At 52.1% G+C, this 19,465-nt stretch overlaps 1 protein-coding gene across 2 annotated transcripts in view; it reads right to left on the bottom strand.

Moving 5' to 3' along the window:
- The window catches only part of Col5a1 (collagen type V alpha 1 chain), a 151,374-nt gene that overhangs the window by 98,620 nt on the left and 33,289 nt on the right, over positions 1–19,465 (bottom strand). For both annotated transcript variants that reach the window (XM_052181959.1, XM_052181958.1), the window contains exons 2-4: positions 17,355–17,522; positions 10,483–10,696; positions 9,181–9,343 (exon numbers count right to left, since the gene is read on the bottom strand). In XM_052181959.1, the coding sequence (XP_052037919.1) occupies positions 9,181–9,343; positions 10,483–10,696; positions 17,355–17,522 (545 nt within the window). The remainder of the gene's footprint in view (positions 1–9,180; positions 9,344–10,482; positions 10,697–17,354; positions 17,523–19,465) is intronic.

The following is a 19,465-nucleotide window of genomic DNA, read 5'->3' as shown; positions in this document are numbered from 1 at the left end:
CACAGAGCTGGGTGGCCCTGGAGAAGGAGACGGATGATTACCATTGATTACCATGCTCACCACCACCACTATTACCACCATTACCCAAACCACCACCAAGATCATCATTACCATCACCACTACCATCACCACAAGGACCATCACCACCACCTCCATCATCACTAAGACCACCATCACCACCACCAAGACCACCATCACCAGGATCACCACTACCACCATCACTACCACTATTTTTATCACCATCACCATCACCATCACATTCACTGTTATCAGCACTACCACCCCATAGCACCATGTAGATCACTATCACCACTACCACAATCACTAAAATCATCCCAATACTCACCATTACCACCACCAAGACCACCATCACCGCCATTACCATCCACACCTGCCAGTATATCACCACCAGTCTCCACTCATGACCAGCATGATGCCATGTAGCTCTCAATCCCTGGTGAAGGCAGGCCATCCCCCAGATGCCCCTCTGCAGCAGGTAAGCATGCAAAAGGGCACACAGCTTGGATTCCTCCTTCTTTCATGCATCCAGTGTTTCATAGTCTCCTCTCTGCCTGCAGACATAGGTGTCAACTCTGTCAGGGCTGTGGGTCTCCAGTAAGAAAAAAAAAGCAGGCCACAGTCTTCCTTGGGATGATTTACGTAATTGGAAAAATGGATCCTGCCTCTGAGATCTAGGGAGGCAGGATGGAGGACATAGCCCAGAGCTTGGCTGTGGCGGCCTGACCCATCAGCATGGGATATATTGAGGCCAGTGGTGCAGGTTAGGCTATCTGAAGAAGGCTACAGATTGACCTGAGCCAGGGCTACGGGTATGGCCAAATTCAGACTTCATAGGATAGCCATTATCAATATCAATTCTGCAGCCTCTTAATAATTCTGTTGTCTGTGTGTGTGTGTGTGTGTGTGTGTGTGTGTGTGATAGAGAGAGAGAGAGAGAATAATTCATATCTTTGTTGTAAAATGCAGTGTTGTCCTAGATTGCCTCCTATTGTTGTGATAAAACATTTTGACACAAAGCAATTTGGGGAGGAAAGAGTTTATTTGGCTCACGAGTCCGAGTCCCAGTCCCAGTCCATCACCAAGAGAACTAACTCAGTAGGAACTCAAGGCAGGGTCCTGGAGGCAGGAACTGAAGCAGAGACCACGGAGGGGAACACTTACTAGCTTGTTCCTCACGGCTTGCTCAGCCTTCTTTCTTAATGAATATAGAACCACCCATCTAGGGGCGGCAACACCCACCATTTCCCATCAACCGTCACTCAAGAGAACGCCCCCGCAGGCTTGCCCACAGGCCAAGCTGATAGAGTAAGTTTTCCATTTGAAGCTCTCTCTTTCTGGCTGTCTTTAGCTTGTGTTGAATTGGCAAAATAAAAAATAACTAACCAGAACAAGTATATAATATGAGTTAATATTTACCATTCAGAGTGGACTGGAAGGACCCGTGGCTGCCAATGGCCCTGTCTATCAGTCCCAATTAGGAGTGCTTGGGGGATCACAGCCAACCAAACTGACACAGCTTGTAGTCTTCCTGTTACTCAATAAGCTTCGAAGAGATTCAAAGGTGTCCATCTGTGTTTCTGACAACATGCTCCCAGTGCCTGTGCAGTCAGCCATGGGAACTGAAGGAAAACATGGCCACGCCCCCAGATCGTGCTCACACACTCTCACCTCTTACTAGCCCGATAGCAATCTCTAGTCTCTCACAGGTTCCTTGGCCACATGCCACTCCTGCAGGGGACACACTGTCCCTCTGTCACCCTACACGTGTCCTGCCTGCCCTGGTCACCTCCCTTGATGACTTGGCCCTGTGTGTCTCCAGGCAAAGAGGTTCCGCTTCCTAGAGCTTCACGATGCTCTCGGGGGAACCAGGATGTCTACTGCGTGCCGGCCCAGCGTGATATCACTGACAAAGCCTGACTTCCAGCATAAGGTCACCCCAGTCTCCTGGGAGATGTCGTTGCTCACAATTTCCATGGAACAAGCCTGACCCCCTCATAGCACAGGCCAGGCAAGTGCTATGAAGGGCTGAATCTGCAGCTATGGGCCTCAGTGCCGTGATTTACTGGGTCCTAGAAGCAGAGACTTCTATCTGCTTGCCTGCCAGCCAACAACTTTACTTAGTGAGTCACCCTGTGTGGCCCGCTGCCAGCCACGGCACAGGCTAGGGCCAGCTCCTGTCCCAACATGAAGCTCTTCCTAAACCTGGTAGCTGGGGAAGTGGAAGCCACTCAGGAATGCCCAGTGCCTTATGCTGAAGTGTGTGTGCTCTGGTGGCGTCAGGGGAAGCCTTTTACAGCTGCTTTATAGATATAAGCTAAATGGAAGCCCCAAAGCTCTGTTTCAGCTCTAAGCCTTCATGGTAAGAGTTTGGATGGAGCTCAGTTGAAGGTTTTGAAGTGAGGTTTAGGGTAAGCCTTGTGTGTCCTGCCCACACCTGGGCCTTGGACTCAGAGCCTTCTAGATTGGAAGGAAGCAGATTCTCCATTTTGCCACCACCTGTGACCATGCATGTCAGCTGCAGGAGACTCATCAGAACAACTCTGCCCTTCCCAGAATCGGGGGTACCAGGGAGCAGGCAGACTGAAGATACAACCAGATAAAGTCCTGAATCCACACTTGCTAGTGTCCTGGGGCCTCTCAAGGAATACAACTCATCACCAGGTAAATGGCTCCCTGCACCCATGTAAAGCCAGCCATAGTAGGGGCACACCCTAGTGTTCTGCAGCAAGATGAGAGGCAGAGACAGAATCCCTGAAATCTCATGTCTACACCTTATACCCCACACCCTACACCAGCTGTCTAGTGGAGGGGACAGCAAATGACAAAGACATCCCATCTCTAGCAAGATAGGAGAGAGTGAGCAACTGAGGCTGACCACTGACCTCCGTGTATACACAGCGGCACTCACACATGTGCACACACACACACACACACACACACACACCATACACACAATTGTCACAGGGCACATGCTGAGGCCTACTCAGTCTGCGGGAGAACAGACCTGAGATGGCCAGAGGCAGCAGCATCTACACTTTGCCTGAGTGGAATACAGAAGACCAGAACTGGCTAACTGTGAGTCATGGTCCGAGCCGGAGGGACAAAGCCCCAGGCACATGCACGCCTGTTTGCTCACTGATGTATACCCCTCCCATTTGGCCATGCCTAGGATAGGCAGCTGAGAGCCTGGGTTTGAGGTGTCCCCTCTAGTCACTGAACCCAGGTCTTAGCATTTAGTTCTAGAAGCTTCCATATTCCTGTCTGTGGCTCAGGATGCAGGGGCCTAGAGCAGTACCAGAAGGTTATGGGAAAGCAGGTCTTGTTGCTGTGTTAGATCCCTCGCAGCATGGCCAACATGACACAGGCACGGCTATGCTGACCTAGGTCAGCCAGGGACTCAGGCCAAATCTCAGGCCTGGTCCAGACTGCCCACCTAAACTGCAAGCATCATAATGGATGAGACTAGGACACAGAGACGGTGTCAGATGGGCTTCGGGAAAGCCGGCTCATAGCTATCTGCAACCAGAGTCCAAGTCAGCCTTTCCTGGCTGTTCTCAGGCTGGGTAGAGCATCCCATGCCTCACTGGGGCTCCTTTTGAGATGCATTTGACATTCAGGTCACAAGGGAGGGTGTCAGAGATGAAGCACATGGCAGGGCTGACAGCTGGACAGGGGCAGCTGCTCTAGGGGACGGTTCAGCTTGTCCACCAGTCACTGGCAGGCTCTCACAAGCTGGGAACAGCTCTCTGCAGAGGTCTCTCCCCTCAGTCCACTCCCCAGTGACGCAAGTCCCTCTCCATTGGCTCTGTATTCCACTCTACAGCAGGCCTGGGCTGAGTCCCTCGGCCCATTACAGCTCACCAGGGAAGTCCTTGTTGGACAGATGAGCAGGAGAAAAAGTGAGAAACCCTGGCAGGATTCAGAGGTTTAACACTGGAGCTAAAGCGGGGCCTGGATCTGGGGCCACACCGGTCATAGCTTCCCCTTAGAACAGGGCTCCGCTCCCCACTCACACAGATGACTGGGTCTCAGACCTGTTTGAGAAGGCCAGACCAGATCTCCTTGGGCTGGCTACTGAGGAAAGCGCCTCCTCAGCACAGCCCATTCCTGTCTCAGGGCAGATTCCAGGAAAAAACACGTCAGTGGAAAAGCCAGCTCCTGGAGACAGGGAAGGCAGGATTAGGTAAACACTTGGCCTTCTTCAAATGCTGAGGTGCGGTCGGGAAGGGGAATCCGCCAGCGGGGGGCTGTGGGGGACGCACAGTGAGAGCTGGGTTTACAGTCTGTTTGGTCTTGTTGCCCCTTGAAACATTCAACAGCTTAAAAGCACATTTGGCTCCTGGCCCAGAGTCCGAGGACGGCCATGCCCCCTATCCCAGAAGCCTCAGCCTCCTCCATGGCATGCTCCAGGAAGGCTCCAGGAAGAGCCTTTCCACCTCAGAGCCCTAGAGCAAGCAGAAGGTGCCATTCTCTGACCTTCCCTTGAGAACGCTGGTTGGCCTCAAACCCACAGACACCAGAACAAGAGCGGCCTCAGGGTGGGGTGGGAAATGGGAGGATGGCGCTAGGGGAGTCAAGGGTGCTTGGCAGGTCATTAACCGTCAGTGCAATGAATGAACTTCCACCCTGGAAAGATGTTTGTTCTGGTTCTTTCTGTATGGTCTCATAGACCCCACAGGACCAGGAATTCTGATGTCTTTGGCTAATGTAGAGTCACAGGAGCCAGTGGCAGAGGTCTAGAGCCAGGCTACCCGGCTGAAGAAGTCCCCCTCTGCTGCCACGACGCAGACGACCTTTGATAGGTTGTTCAGCTCTCGGTGCCAGCTTCCCACGCTCTCCGAATAAAACAAGGCTCCCAGCCTCTAGCACCCTGAGGTGGGCAGGCACAGGGCAAAGCCAGTGTTGCTAGCAGCCTATCTGCAAAGACACTCCACCATGGAAGGGCTTGCTTCCACCCGTCTGATGACACCCTTCCCTGACAGCTGTGTCCCTGCCCCCAAACCCCAGAGCTCACTCTTGGATGAAAAGGGCGTGTTTTCCCATATGAGGAGGTCAAGAAACACGCCACCGCTTCCTGGGTGGCAGGCTCTTGGCCTGCCCAGCATCTCCTGCACCTCAGATTTCAGACACATTGCAAGGAAAAGGGCAAGACTCAAGCTGTGCAGCGTAGCCTCAGCATACCCCTCTGGAACACAAAGGCGGGGCTTGGAGTTGGCCAGGGAAGCGAGGAAGAGCATGAAGTGAGGCCCTGTAAGCCCCCGAGACGCAGACAGTGTGAGGCCGAGGGACAAGAACAGTAGCTCATGTTTCACAGTGAGCTTCTAAGGTGGCAGGGAAGCTGGGACCACGGTGTCCCAGGAACGACAACTCTAGTCAGGGTTACAACTTCCTGTCTATCCATCTGTAGCCTCTCAGCTGGGATAAGGAGTGGGGAAGCATGAGTCTCCCCTCCCTCCCCATCTCTGAGGGGGAGTCAAAACACTTACTAGATAAGGTGAGACAACTTGTATCTTTGCCTCCGTAGGGAAGGCAGTGAGTGCCACTAGTAATAGGCCAGAAGGGCCACAGCCCTGACCAAAAGGGCCTGGGTTCAACATGCTTCCCCGAAGCCCTTGAGCAGGCATTTCACACAGCTCTTGATGCATAGCCCCACAGTGGTGGTTTCTTTGCACCCATTTTACAGATGTGAATGCTGAGCTCCATGTCCTCAGTCAGGAAGACCACATAATGGCCATCTGGGAAGAGCTGTAAATCTGCAGTCTATACACCCTCACTTCCTCTCTGTACAACTCTGCAAGACCCTGGTATGCACAGCATCCTTTGAACATCAGGGAAACCCCAAGACTCAGATCCGAACTAGTGAAACAAAAAAGTCTCTAGCAGCTGCCAGAGACTGCTTGCCAGGCCACTACGGCTGGGCTCAACATGTGCCATGGAGATCATCAGGACACTGTCACAGAAGCCTCGACTGTGGTCTTGGGAGTGTCCTCCCTAGCTGTCTCCCTCAGAGTGTCTCCTCGCTATACAAGGGTCTCTGAAGGGCTGTGGTGTCCCAGGCTTCCCCAAGGGTCCTTGGAAGCCCTGTGGAATTTGGCGGATCTGCCTAGAAGAAGTTCTGGGCAGGAACTGCAAGCCAGTGCCAGCAGTGCCCCGGCCTCGGCCTCAGCACCAGTGGCCTCACACTCCTCAAATCCAGAGAGCTGTGGAACAAACTAGCCTTTAACAAGCATAAGAATCTTGTGAGAAGAAAAGGCCACTGGAGAAGTTTCCAGCAAGAGCCTTCTAGAGAAGCCAGGCAATGAAAATGAAGAAAACAGCGAACACCATTATCTGAAACCTGGAAAGCAAAGAGTTAAATCACTTAGATTCCAAACGGATAAAAAATTCACTTGCAAGGAGTCACAGAGAAGCTGAGACCAGCCCCCCTCCTCTGCCATTACACTGTAAGAAGCAAAGAGGAGAAAAAGTCCCTACTGGCCACCCTCCGCCTTGCTGCCCTAGCTGGTCTTCATTAAGGAAGACAGGTCCAATTTCCCACCGTGCGCACAGCTAACAGCCAGGAAACCCTGGGGCTGGGAAAACACAGACTTCAGACCATTAACAACTTGTGGTCAACAAAAATCCCTGGCTTCTGGCAGCCGTTCCCCCTCAAATCAGATTCCACGGCAGGAGAAAAGAGCTCACCAGAAACTCAGGACTGTGCGTGCATTGCAACCTGCTGTTCCAACAGAGTTGCCAGTCATCAGTTGCAGGGTGAGAACCGCCCTGTGCATGGCAAGGGAAAGCCAAAGGCAGCGCTGGGCTCTGCGGCCAGTATCCAACCGTGTTTAAAAACTGGGACTGTTTTCGTTCTCAACACAAATTGGTAACCATTACCAAGCACTTGCCGGGGATCATGCTTGTGTGTGCCTTCTGTGTGTGTGTGTGCCTTCTGTGTGTGTGTGTGTGTGTGTGTGTGTGCGTGCGCGCGCGCGCGCGCGCGCGCGCGCGCATGCGCTCAGTGAGATCTAGTCTCCAGAAAGAAGGTAGAAAGTGAGGGAGACATGTGACACTGACTGCTGGCTTTCATTTGTACACAAGCATGAATATACACACATGCATGTACATAGACCACACACACCGCACACAGAAACACACACATATAGAGACACATACACAGAGAAACACACACATACACAGAAATAAACACACACACATACACACAGAGAAACACACACAGATGTTCTTTTTGAAAAAAATGCAAAGCCTTTCCAGAAACTTGATGACAAAAGGCACGATGGCACACCCTGTAGAAATGACAAACGTCCAGCACAGCCCAACATTACTAGTACACAGCAAATTCAGTCAGACCGGATGTTTTGCTTAGTCCTGGGATGCCTTTGTATGCCTACCTTTAAGGTTTTAGTCACCAGAGACTGACAGCAGGGGCCACCCTAGCTCTCCTAGCTAAGAGTTCTCTCTCCAGCTCCTCTGGTGCCCTCTTATCCCCACTCTTCAGGGCAGCCCTGGCACTTCCCAGCATCTCAGGTTTTATCTAGACCCTCCCACAAGGCAATCTGTAAAAGCAGTACTTGACCCCTGGGTAAGCTGTGAGCACCAGCTCCCCACATAACAGGCCAGCAGCTACCTGTCTAGCTGAGGACACTCAGTCACCCTCCTGTTCACCCCAAATTCCTGGGCACAGCTAGTCAGAAGCTTGCCCAGAGGGCAGCCCCATAGCTTACAGGATCCAGCACTGTCTGTTCCCATGTCCCTGTCCCACCTGGCAGAAGGCCTGGACTACAGCATCCGCCTTAGAAAGGCAGCTGAGTCCAGCAGGCCCATCTACCCACCCACCGCCCTCACCTTCTCCTGGAGGCTGACCCCATTTGAGCAGGAGGCGGCTGGCTGCTCTGGACTCTCCTCAGCTATTGAATGCGGATTCTATCCCAACCTCACCCTAGCTGACCTCAGGCCAGCCTCCACAATGAGTATGGTTCACAGCCATCGGCGCTCACTCCTCAGCACACTCAGCTACGTGTCATTTTTGCCACAGATCCATGTATAGTTGCATTGCAATTCCACATCAGTCACAAAGTACCGGCAGAACACTAAGGTCAGCTTGTCATGGTATCCAGCCTGCCGGGCCTGACTCACCGAGACAACACGGCCCAGAACCCCCACCACATCCGTGAGAGCATCAGCAGGTCTCATCATCAGACAGGGGCGGCAACTGTGGTGGTGGCCCAGCACAAGAAGGCTATAGCGTTCACATGGTATTTGGGGATCTAGGAGAGCACCGCCCCCATTCTGCCCTGTCCAAGCCCCGGAGGAAGATAGCTAAGAGATCACACTCGGAGACCATTCTCCAGGTGATTACCAAACTTCTTCAGCTGGGAGACCTCAGCCCCCAAACTTCCCAAAAAGTCCAAAGTATGTCAAAGAAAAGGAACCAGGCCAAGTGTCCCAGCCCAAGTTCAAGGTCTCAGGCTCCAGATGCACTTGAGACACAGACCTCAGAGGTATCTGTTCCAGTACATCTGGTTTCAAGTGCCCTCCAGGACCACCAGACACCTGCACGGGATCTCAACCTTCTTCCTGAATCAAAGACAGTTCCCAAAATGTTTCTATGCCCAACAGGAATCCAGAGGACTCTAGACTGAAGTGCAGGCCCCAGACCCTGCTGTTTCCTGCTCCTATCTCTGGGGCATTTTCCCAGGAGACAGGCTCAGCTGGACCTGGCTGGAACATCACTGACTTAGAACGCCCACACCGAGTCAGTCGGTTCCCTCCCCATGATGCCACTGCGTGGCCCAGATCTGCCCTGCAAGTCCACTCAGAGGAAGCTGGCTCTCCTCAGCAGAACCCTTGCCCATCAAAAGGTGCCAGTCAGGGCAAGCTTGCCGAAGCCCTGTGTCCATCCCAGTGAGGCACCCAGGGGACGTGTACTGGGTTGCTTGAAAACAGGCAGTCACTACCATCCCCGTATGGGGCTCACACTGCAGCCAGCCTGGCCGGGCTACTCACAGGGCACAGCATCCTATGGGAAGCAATAGAATCAAACTGACCCCTAACCAAGGACATGGGTCTTCCATGGAAGCCACAGAGCTCTACATGAAGAGCCACCACGTGACCACAAACATCCCAAGTGGCATAGGGGACTGTCCATCTCCTGCCTACCTCAAATATTTCATCATCCAGAATCCGGGAGCCAAACATGATGATACCGTTGACATCTATTATGGGGTGGTCACTGCGGTTGAGGAACTTCGTAATCTTCTTTTTACAGTCGAGGATCAAGGTGACATTTTTCTTGTAGACACTGAGAGCAATTCGGTGCCACCTGCAAAGAAACAAACATTCAGGTGGGGAAAAGTGTGCATACCACAACAGGCCAGAGTGTGGCTGCACGCAGAGTCCCCAGGGCCTTGCACCGCAACACCTCTGAGCGACTTTGGACACATCTGGACAATATCACATGAGAGTCATACTGTCACTTAGAGGATCTGAGAGTCAAAAAAAAGAATCATGTCCATTGGCTTCAGAACTAATTTTCAAAGGCAACGGGAGGCTTCTTTTCTGAATATAGCATCCACAGGCAACACGTCTTTAAAGTTTACAAACCAGAAAGCACTTGTCCTAGTTCAGAGAGTCATATCTGTTTAACCTCCCTCTTTCAGTGCATCTGAGAACGTTCTTCTGGGCTTCCATGACACCTGCTTTGAGGAATCCTAATGTGTAGGCCTGTTACAGTGAATGGAGCCAGACTCTGGAGAGAGCGATTGTAGCACAGGTACTTCTGGGGAATAGATGTAAGATACAGGAGACTCTACTGTTCTCTAGTCCACTCAGATCCTCAAAGCCAGATTTCTCATCTCTAAGATGCAAATCCCGAGAGCTCCTTGGGAGGTGTGAGCATGGGGGCTCAGGGTGGGTTCAGACATAGGAAGAAGTCTTAGGGAGGCTGCGGTCGCGGTAACATTATCAGGAAAGTGCCACTCGTGTGGGATGTGATCTGTGACAACTGTGGGCTTGATGTGATGGCTTGACAGAGTCCTGCTAGAAAACCCAGGAGCCATCGCTGTGGTCCCCAGGGTTGCCTGATGGATGATCACCAGCGTTTGGAAAGCCGCCAGCAGAATTCTGAAGACAGGGCTTTGCTTTCCCTCACTCACACGGAGACTGTCCCTCTGGGAACAGGCAAGTATGGCCATCTCCTCTGACCCTTCTGATCTAGGGTCAGCACAGGACACACTTGGTGCATTTTACAGGACAACAGGACCAGGGAACAGCAAAGGTCCCCTAGAGTTCTAGAGAAGAGAAGAAACCAAGCCCTGGGGAGTCCAAGCATTTAACTCCATGCCCAGCGCTCCACCTCCTGGTACCCTGCAGGTGGGCATCAAAAACCATCTCCTACCAGACTAGCTGCTGCCCCACACTATCTGGCCAGCAGCTCCACCCCTCCCTCAGTGGGATACTTACTTGCCATCAGATAAGTTGATGCCAGGGAAGAGCGGATACTCTTCAGGCCCAGGTTTCCCTGTGTGGTCCTCATAGAGGAAGACAGGGGAGCGGCCCAGCTCCAGCCCCAACTGCTGGATGCCCTGCTCATTGTAAACGGAGACCAGGAAGGCCTGGCTGCCTTTCTTGGCTTTCACGGTAGTCAGGATGGAGAAGTCCTCAGGAAAATCAGACTCTGGAACAGAGGACAGGATGAGAAGGCCGTAGGAGAACCCAGCCATGACAAGCTGAGGCTAGACCACTTAGAGATCTGGAAAACTCTGCTGTGGGAGGCGTCCCTCTGCAGCTTACCTGCCCTAAGACCAACTTCTACAGCCTCGTCCAACACCAGGGGTCAAGCTGCCAGTTCAAGGCATACTTGAAACACAAATTTCCCTAGAAGGCCCTTCTGGTGAGGAGCCCACGACGCCCTTCCTTGGCTCCACGCTACACCTCTGTGCATCTGCTTCTGAGTCCTACTCAGGACCCACTGGACTGAGAGCTGCCCTCGGCAGCTTCCAGGGGACATTTGAGTCTCCCACTGCATCAAAGGCTGAATACACTGTGTGCCTCATTCAGTGTCAATCACGGGGATGTGAGAGGTGAAGAAGAAAGGAATGGGAGACAGGCTTGACCACACCTAGACTCACACGGTCTGAGAATTCCCTGTCAGTCGAGGTCATCAAAGAAAAAGCAGAAATAAATTTTAAAATACTCCCGATTAAAAATTTTAAGAAAAACAAATATCTAGTATGTTGAACAAGAGAGGCTATCCCTTTCAATACAGGAAGTCCCTAGGCTAACCCTGAGAATACCTGAACCCACTCCTGATGACACCCTTGGCAGAAGCTCAGTGAGGCCTTGGCTGATGCCTCCCCAAGGATCCTGATGGAAATATCAACTATCCTCCTGTGAGTGAAGTTTTGCCACCAACTGCCTGGGTCTGATAGGATGTAAGTCACATAGCTACTTAATATGAGAGAAAGCAATCTAGACATATTCTTTCCCTCCCCCTCCTCTCAGATCCCTCAGCAGGTAACGCCCAGCAGGGTATCTGGCAGGAACAGGCTGACAAAGGACAGGGTGGTGAGGCACCACCAAGCCACACTGTTTCCTGTGTGGGTGTTGGGAGTCTGAGTTATGGGCTGGGACAGAGCAGGAGTGTCTGGCTATTGCAGACACTCCTGCCCTGTCAGCCATTTGGCCCAGGAGCTACTAGTCACTACTGTAGTAGGCTCTGTCACCTTTTCCTTGCAAAGCTATCCAAGGGTGCCCTCTGTTGTTGGAACGGCAGGCTGCAGGTACCATGCTGGGGAAAAGTAAAATGTCCTAGATCCAGGGATGGGGGTGGGGGCACAAACAGGACATAACAACTTGACTGCTGTTCCTTCCCATTTCTGATATAGGACACAGGCCGAGAGAGCTCATGGAGGCTGTGGGCGCTCCTGACGGGGAAACTACTCAGATCCCAAGGTGGTAAAAGGAAGCCAGAGAAAGAACCTCCCCATAGGGTCACGACCTCTCGTTAAGGGGCCCTCAGACTCTGACAGTGAACAACCATGTGTCCTACCCAGGTCAGGCACCCAATGAGGCTGGGTGTGCAGGAACCTGTTTGTGTGCTTGGCAGCATGACCAGCTCCCCTGGGGTCAGGGTGACAATCAGGCCGCTCTGATAATGCTGGTCATGCAACTACCTGAGATACTTGAGCAAAGATGGACTCCACTGGGGACCTGCTTGGCCCACCCTCATCTTCCAGACAGGAAGCTTCTTAGACGAGGACGTGTAAACCCTCACTGTCTTGCGGCCCTGGGTGTCACACTGCACCCTCTACTGGGCAGGCGTGTGAAGGAAAATAGAGGTCTCAGCCTTCTCTGGGGCTGATGGGCACTGAGCACTGCTGCGCATGCCCACTAGAAGGCCCCAGTTAGCTGTGCCAGTGACCGGGCCTTGTACCTGTAGGGAGTGGACATCTGAGTGGACCCTATAGCAGCTGGAAAGTCACTGTCTGCCTTCAGGGTGAACCATGTAGTCATTATCTCACCTCTGTGCCCACCCTGACTCTGTGTCCCTAGCAACCATTGACTGAAAGAATGAGGCGCATGCTACATGCGAGACTCCTCTCCCTCCATCATGATCTACGGTGGAGGGCAGCCGGCCCGTCTCACCCAGCTCATTAAAATGCCCTTCCTCAATGTTTAAAATCACTATGGTAACAAATTTTCTCAGCTCAGAGGAAACTTGAAAAAGATGAATTATGTTGAACATTAATCTCTCTTCTAGCAAAATAACAATGGATTTATAGTCCCTTGAAGAAGGTCTCTTTTCACTACGACAGGAGCTGGCCGCTGACACTGTACTCCAAGCTTCTGGGTAGTCTGGAGAGGTGCATGAGCAGTCTGCTGCCTCCTGATTGATCTCACTCGGAAAAGCCACCACTGAGAGGTGGCACAGCGGAGGGACAGCAGCTTCCTTCACGGGATATCCTCCCTCCTCCCACCGACACCCAAAGGCCCCGGTCCATGGCAGGGATACAGTAGGCGGCTAATAAATGCAGCTGCTATGGAACTGACTCTTCCAAGTCAATGGCTGTGGGCTGGCTGACAGATCACTTGCTTTGGTAAGGTAGCCAATAGTTATGACAGTTCCTCTAACATGGGCCAGGCTCCAGGTCAAGGGACAGACACGGCCCTCACTCCCAGGAAGGGACATTTCCGTAAGGGACAGAAACAATAATCAAGTAATTTATTCTCCTAATAGCCAGTGTGCAGTGGTCTGGGAGGGTGAAGACAGGAAATGATGGCAGGGTGTGGTGAGCTTGAGACAGGGAGCCAGCGAGGCGTCCCAGTGGCCCCTGGTGGTCCAGGGGGATTCTCATCTGTTCCCCTCCACCTCCCCATGGGGTGTTCATTGGCCGTGGGGAAGGTGATGGGCCTAAAGAACAGCGTTCATCTGACACTTGCAGCAGGATGGCGTCCTTCTGGGGCCACCAAGGATGGCCCTGGGGCCTCAAGTGAGTACAGGATACATGCAGATGGCCTGTCCCCATGGATCACATGGGGCCTAACAGGAATCGAGAGGAGAGCACCTCCAACACCAAGCAGATGCCAAGGTATGCCATCAACCCAAGGGCACCCTCACGCCCCACAGTACGGGGTATGTAAGGGATCCGCCATCCTTCAACCTGAGGCCCTATATCCACTGCACAAGGGTGCAAGAATCAAAACATCTATAAACTGGAGGATTTCATATACCATTCTATATGGTGACAAGAGCCAGGCGACCACTCAAACAAGGGATTTCACATATAGATGGGGGTGCTAGGCAAAGGCCATCCTCAAATCCCACTGTATGGGGGAGGAAGGGTAAGACATGGCTAAATTATGAGATTCCATATCTGTTGTACACGGAATGAGGTAAGGTAGCTCTCAGCCAGAGAATCTCACATACTACTATATGGGCAGGATGGCCACAGCCTCTCAGAGAACACACGGTTCTGCTCACTGAAGGAATGCAGAACCTCTGGCCTGCTGCTATATTCTCACACCATCCTAGGGTCCTGTATCACATGGTCCAGCTCAGGCAGCCTGCTTTCCACGTATGACCATGGTCTAGGGCCAGCATGCCAAGAAGTGATTTATCCTGTGGTCTGCAGTGGATTAGTCGGACCCAGGACCTCTGGCCAGTGAGGGTGGGAGGGGGCAACAGGGGTAGCTTGTCAGGGGCTGCTTCTGGAGCCCACTGAAGACTTAGCATCCTTGAGGAAAGATGGAGCCCTGGCAATGGGAGGATAAGGAGAAGAGCTCCCAGCCAGTCTGTCCTGCCTAGAGTCCTGAGTAAGCCAGGAATCTCAGATACCTCTTCAGAGTAGGATGCTGAGGAGAGCAGAGGGAAGACCTCAGTCCTCAGCGGAAGAATGGTGGTGATTAGTTCTCCACATATGGGGCCAGAGGTCCTGCCATAGTATGACTCAAGTATTACAAGCAGCCGGTGCTAGCTGGAGACAGGACCAGTAAAGCTTGGCTGTGTACAGAGAAAATCCAGAACCTCCTTCATGCATGTCCTGTAGTTTCTTTTAGATATGGTGCCTACCCTCTGGGAGAGAATGAACAAGCACACCTGGCCATCTAAGGCCCAGATCCACACAGCCCATGAAAGGGAAAACACGCTGCTCACGAAGATAAGACTCTGTGGCTGCCGTGGAGATCAGCCACTAACCATGGGCTTCATGAGCACTAAGACAATCACAGGCATCTACTTATGCTCTACCCAATCCAGCCTTGATGCAGTTGCCTGTAGCCCTCAGGCCTCCTAGTGCAGCTACCACAGACAGCCTCCCCACCCCGGTGCAGCCAAGGAGCTCCTGCAGTCTGGAACAAGGCGCACAGGAGCTAGCAGTCACCCTTATTCTTACCGAGGCTGCCGCAAAGGCAGGCATGTTGTTGCATGCGACCCGTGGAAGGCATCTCACAAGGTCTGACCCGTTTCCTGAGCACTTGTCAATCAGAAAGCCTGCAGTACCTTCCAGGATTTTCCAGGATTAACCACCTGCTCTGAGGTATGGCTGAGGCATACGCTGTCTGAGGCAGCCTCAGACATCAGACGATGCATAATGCTGTCCCCAGAGCAGATTTCCCAGACTGACCTGTGGGACCTGAGGAGATGACGCCAGCACTCCTCTGCAGAGACTCTGAAGCCACCTTGGCTGCATTGGCAGCTGTCAGACAACTACTGGATGGCCTGGTGTCCCCTACACCCTAGCTACAGCAAGTCTGAATGTCTAATCAAGTTAGACAGGAAAGGAGGAAACAAAACCAAAAACTTCTCAGGACTGGTGCTGACTCAGTTGTTGGAGGACTCCCGGAGCCCACGTGGAGCTCTGAGCTTGATCGTCAAAACCACATAAACCTCATGTGGATTCAGGCCTGCACTCCTAGGGCTAGAAAGGTGGATTCAAGATGATGGGAAGTTCAAAGTCATCCTTGACTGTAAAGCAAAATCTAAGGCTAGCCTAGAATAGCTGAGACCATGTCAAAAAATAAATACATAAATGGCAGCCAGGACTGGTGGTAAGGTCCACGATCCATCCCCCACACTGGGGTGTCTAAGACCAGAGGGTAAGAGCTCAGGCCAGGCTGAAGACAGGCACTGTGTGTCACGTGCCTGTAATCACACCAGTTGGGGGGCGGCCACAGGAAGACTGGGAGTTTAATATCTCCGTAGCTGCTTGGTAAGTTCAAGGCCAGCTTCAGCCTACATGAGACTGTCTCAAAAACAAAACAACAACAAACTAATCAACAACCACAAAAATATCCCCTATCATGTGGTTCGGGAATCCACTCAATTTCCTGGACCCAGCTACCTGATCCTGGAGACTTCTTACCTTAAGCCAACCCAGGGAGAAGACAGTGACAGACGGCAATTCTAGCTGCCTGTTTGCTAGCCCTCTTGTCTTGGATGACAGTAGTAAAGAGACAAGTGTCAGTGGTGTGTAGAGCTCCTTGGGCTGGGGAGCTTTTTTCTGCAGTCATCCTCACATCCGCTTCGTACCCCTCTGTCCCTGACTTGCAGACCTCTATGGCCCCAATTTGGGAATTCTAACTCTTGGGCCACAAAACAGAAAATTACAACTCTTTGAAAAAAAGATGATACCGAGGATTCTCAAGGTGACCTCTCTCTCCCGTCAAATATGCTTTCTCCAAAAACAAGGTATAGAATCCATCCCTGCAGCTCCTCACAAGGAAAGGTGAGGTTCCCACTCAGAAAGGGACATTTATCTTTACGGAAGAATTAGACTGGGCATCTGTGAGCCAGGGTGATCCTGCACTAAAGGTGTGCTCCTTGGAGACCCCAGGCTGTTTCTCCCATGGCTGCAAGGAAGGTGCACGGTGCACGATACCCCATCCATCCGAAGTGACTCCTGGGACCAAAGCACCCAGCTTCTTCTCAGATGTAAGCTCTTAAAGTCACAATGGCTCCAGAGAGATGCTAAATGTATGGACAACAAACCCTGACAGAAGACCAGAAGTGACAACACAGGGGGGCAAAAGCATCATTCAGGGACACAGTGGGAACATGAGAGACAGCACAGGTTGCTAAGACTGCCCAATTCTGGTTCAATGTTGGGGTCGCATCCAGACCACAAAAGATTGAACGCAGACTTCTAATTGCAGAAGAGGGGGGTTGTCTGGCTGACCGACCTCTAACTTGGGTCAGCAGAGTCAGGGCACCTCAGGCTGAGCTGGCAGGCTCTCCTGAGGCGGGGGAAGAAGAATCCATCGCCTGTCCACCACTAAATAAACCCAGGGCGCTTAGTCAACACCAGTAGATGTGGAGGATAGGAGCTAACTACCCAAGTGGGTGAATCACTTAGATGTATACCTCCGTCCAATGTGGCTCCCTCTGGATACATAATTAAAAGCAGATGTCTGGCACCTGGCAGCAGATTCTCATTAAGACTCTCTCAAGCTAGCTGCCAGCCAGGGTGCTGGACTTGTGTCTCTTAATGTCACTGGCCCCAGTTAGTTTCATGTTCCCCAGTATAAGCACTTCCTTTCCCATGACCTGAGATCTCGCTTCACCTCACCCCTGGGAGGCATCCACGTCCTTTTTGCCCTTTCTCATGGTGGTCTGTCATTAATGTATACATGCCTCTTGCATCCCATGAAGCAGAGACAAGGCCTTGCACACACACAAGTCATGGGCAGGTAGTAGGTTTCACTATAATGAAGAAGACTCCAGAAAGCACACCCACGGCTCTGATACGACCAGAACTGGAGCTTCCTCTTTGGCCCTGGCCAGAGGCCTGAAGTCCCCAGCCCTCTGCCACCCAGAACAGGAATGAGGCATCTCTTACCAGGGTACAGCTGCTTGGTGGGCATACTGAGTTGTGCATCTTTAGAGACTCGGTAGGCAACATCCGGCTCACTGGAAGATCGTCGAGTGGCACAGAAACCTGTAGTTTTCGTTACCCCTGAGGGCAAATTGGGAAAATCTAGCATCTCCAGAAGATCTGTTGGCTGAGCTGCAAAGACAGAGAAGCTATGTTAGCCCCAAGGTGGACACAACTGAGGGGCACCCCAAAGAGAAGGTGAATCTTAGACAACTGAAGCCAGGCCCCACCCTACTCTTTGCACTCCCTGCCCCCAACAAACATCTGGTGTTCAGAAGCAGCTGAGGGCCTGCTCAAGAGGGCCACCTCTTAGAAGTGGCTCTATCCCCCATCCTGCAACCAGTTGTCCAGGGTCAGAGCCTGGCCTTGCCTACACCCTCTGACGGCCCCCAACCTTTCTTGCTTTACAACCTGCAGGGACTTCTTACTCCAAATTCTCACTTGCCTGAGTCACGCAATCTCCACTTCCCAACCATTTCCTCTCAGCAGCACTGGAGATGTGTCTGCCATCCAGACACAGCCAGGAAGCCTCAAAAGACCTACTGCCCCAGACATCTCTACAGGGCTGTTTCCAACACTGGAGTGATTGACAGCTTAAGAAATTGCCAAGCAACCTCAGGAATATCAGCTCCTCTAGTCTCTCCACTGTCATTGATGTCATTTTGCCCCCTATGTTCCCACAACAGCTTATAGCAAATATTCGATTTCTGTTTGTCATCAAAAGATCTAGGCCTGAAAAAGCCAGGTCAGGAGAATGCTTGCAGGGACCTTAGATCCCTTTAGGAAGGCTTCTGACTCTCCATCCTTTGGGAGCCACTCAGAGAATGGCAGAAGCTTGACCTTCTGACCTCTGAAATGCAGGCACTTCCTCAAGAGCTCGAAGGTTGCCCCTACATTGATTAGCTTTGTCGACTTGACCTTGTTAGGGTGATTCATTGAGGAACTGCTAATATTGGGTTGGCCTGTGGGCGTGTCTATGAGGGCAATTGCTTTAAATTAACTAATATGGGAAGGCACAGCCCATTACAGGTGGTACCATTCCCTAGGCATGGGGAAGTGAAGAAACCAGGCTGGACATGAGCAAGCGAGGGCATGCACGTGAAACTCTGCTCTGGCGCGGGGATGTGACGCGCCCAGCTGTTAGAAGCCTTGACTTCCCCACAATAATGAGCCATAACCTGGAATTCTAAACTGAAATAAAGTCCTTTCTCCTCTAAGTTTCTTTGTGTCAGAATATTTTTGTCACAGAGACAGAAACGAAGCTAGAACATCCCCAAACACAAACATGCCCCCCTGACAGATGCCCCTCTCCTCACATCTAGAGGCCTTTGAGTCCACACATGCCCGCCCCAGACTGTTTGTTTTCCTGTTCGAGTTACAACAAATAGGAGGCTCTTGGATGTCCAGCAGAGGATAAATTCCGGAGTGATACCACAGGGGTGTGAAGCCCCTGACACATGACCAGGCTGGACCAGTGTTGCACCATCCTGTGGTTTTGTCTAGGAAAAAGGACTCTGCTGGTCTGCGGGTACAGGAGAGGAGGCCAGGGAGGGCAACTATATCAAGGGGATTTAGTGCATGCGGAGGCCAACGCTTGCAGTGCTAAATGGGCACCTGGAGCCTGCTGTGCCTGAAGCTACCCTACACATGCCTCTACGGTCATTCTCAGCCTTGTCTGTATCAGAATACAACATAACCTGCTAAAAAACTCAGCACCCACATCTGAAGGCCACAGGAGGCTGAAACTGGCTCATCCTGGGATTCCCCAGGAGGAAAGTTGGACTGTTTTTAAGAAGGTGTTAAAGAAGGATGATCATGCAAGCTTCCTCAGGCAGGGAATCCTCCAGCAGCGGCCTCCAAGTCTCGAGCCCGACACCTGTTAGCCTGTGCTGCAAGGTAACCTGATAGTGGCCAGTCTGCTGCCAGCTATTTGGTCCCCTTCATCACTGACTCCAGAGAAGGGTTCCCCACCTCCACAGGAAATAATTATGATGGACAGCAAGGCACAGTGCGGACGGCCAGCCCACTATTGGTCCAGTGCAGGCTCCGCCCATTTCAGAGCCCCGGACAGCTCT

Source organism: Apodemus sylvaticus, chromosome 5 (genome assembly GCF_947179515.1).
Source record: "Apodemus sylvaticus chromosome 5, mApoSyl1.1, whole genome shotgun sequence".
Taxonomy (NCBI): domain Eukaryota; kingdom Metazoa; phylum Chordata; class Mammalia; order Rodentia; family Muridae; genus Apodemus; species Apodemus sylvaticus.
Note: the sequence above shows the minus strand (reverse complement) of the source record. Positions and strands in the feature narration are given on the sequence as shown.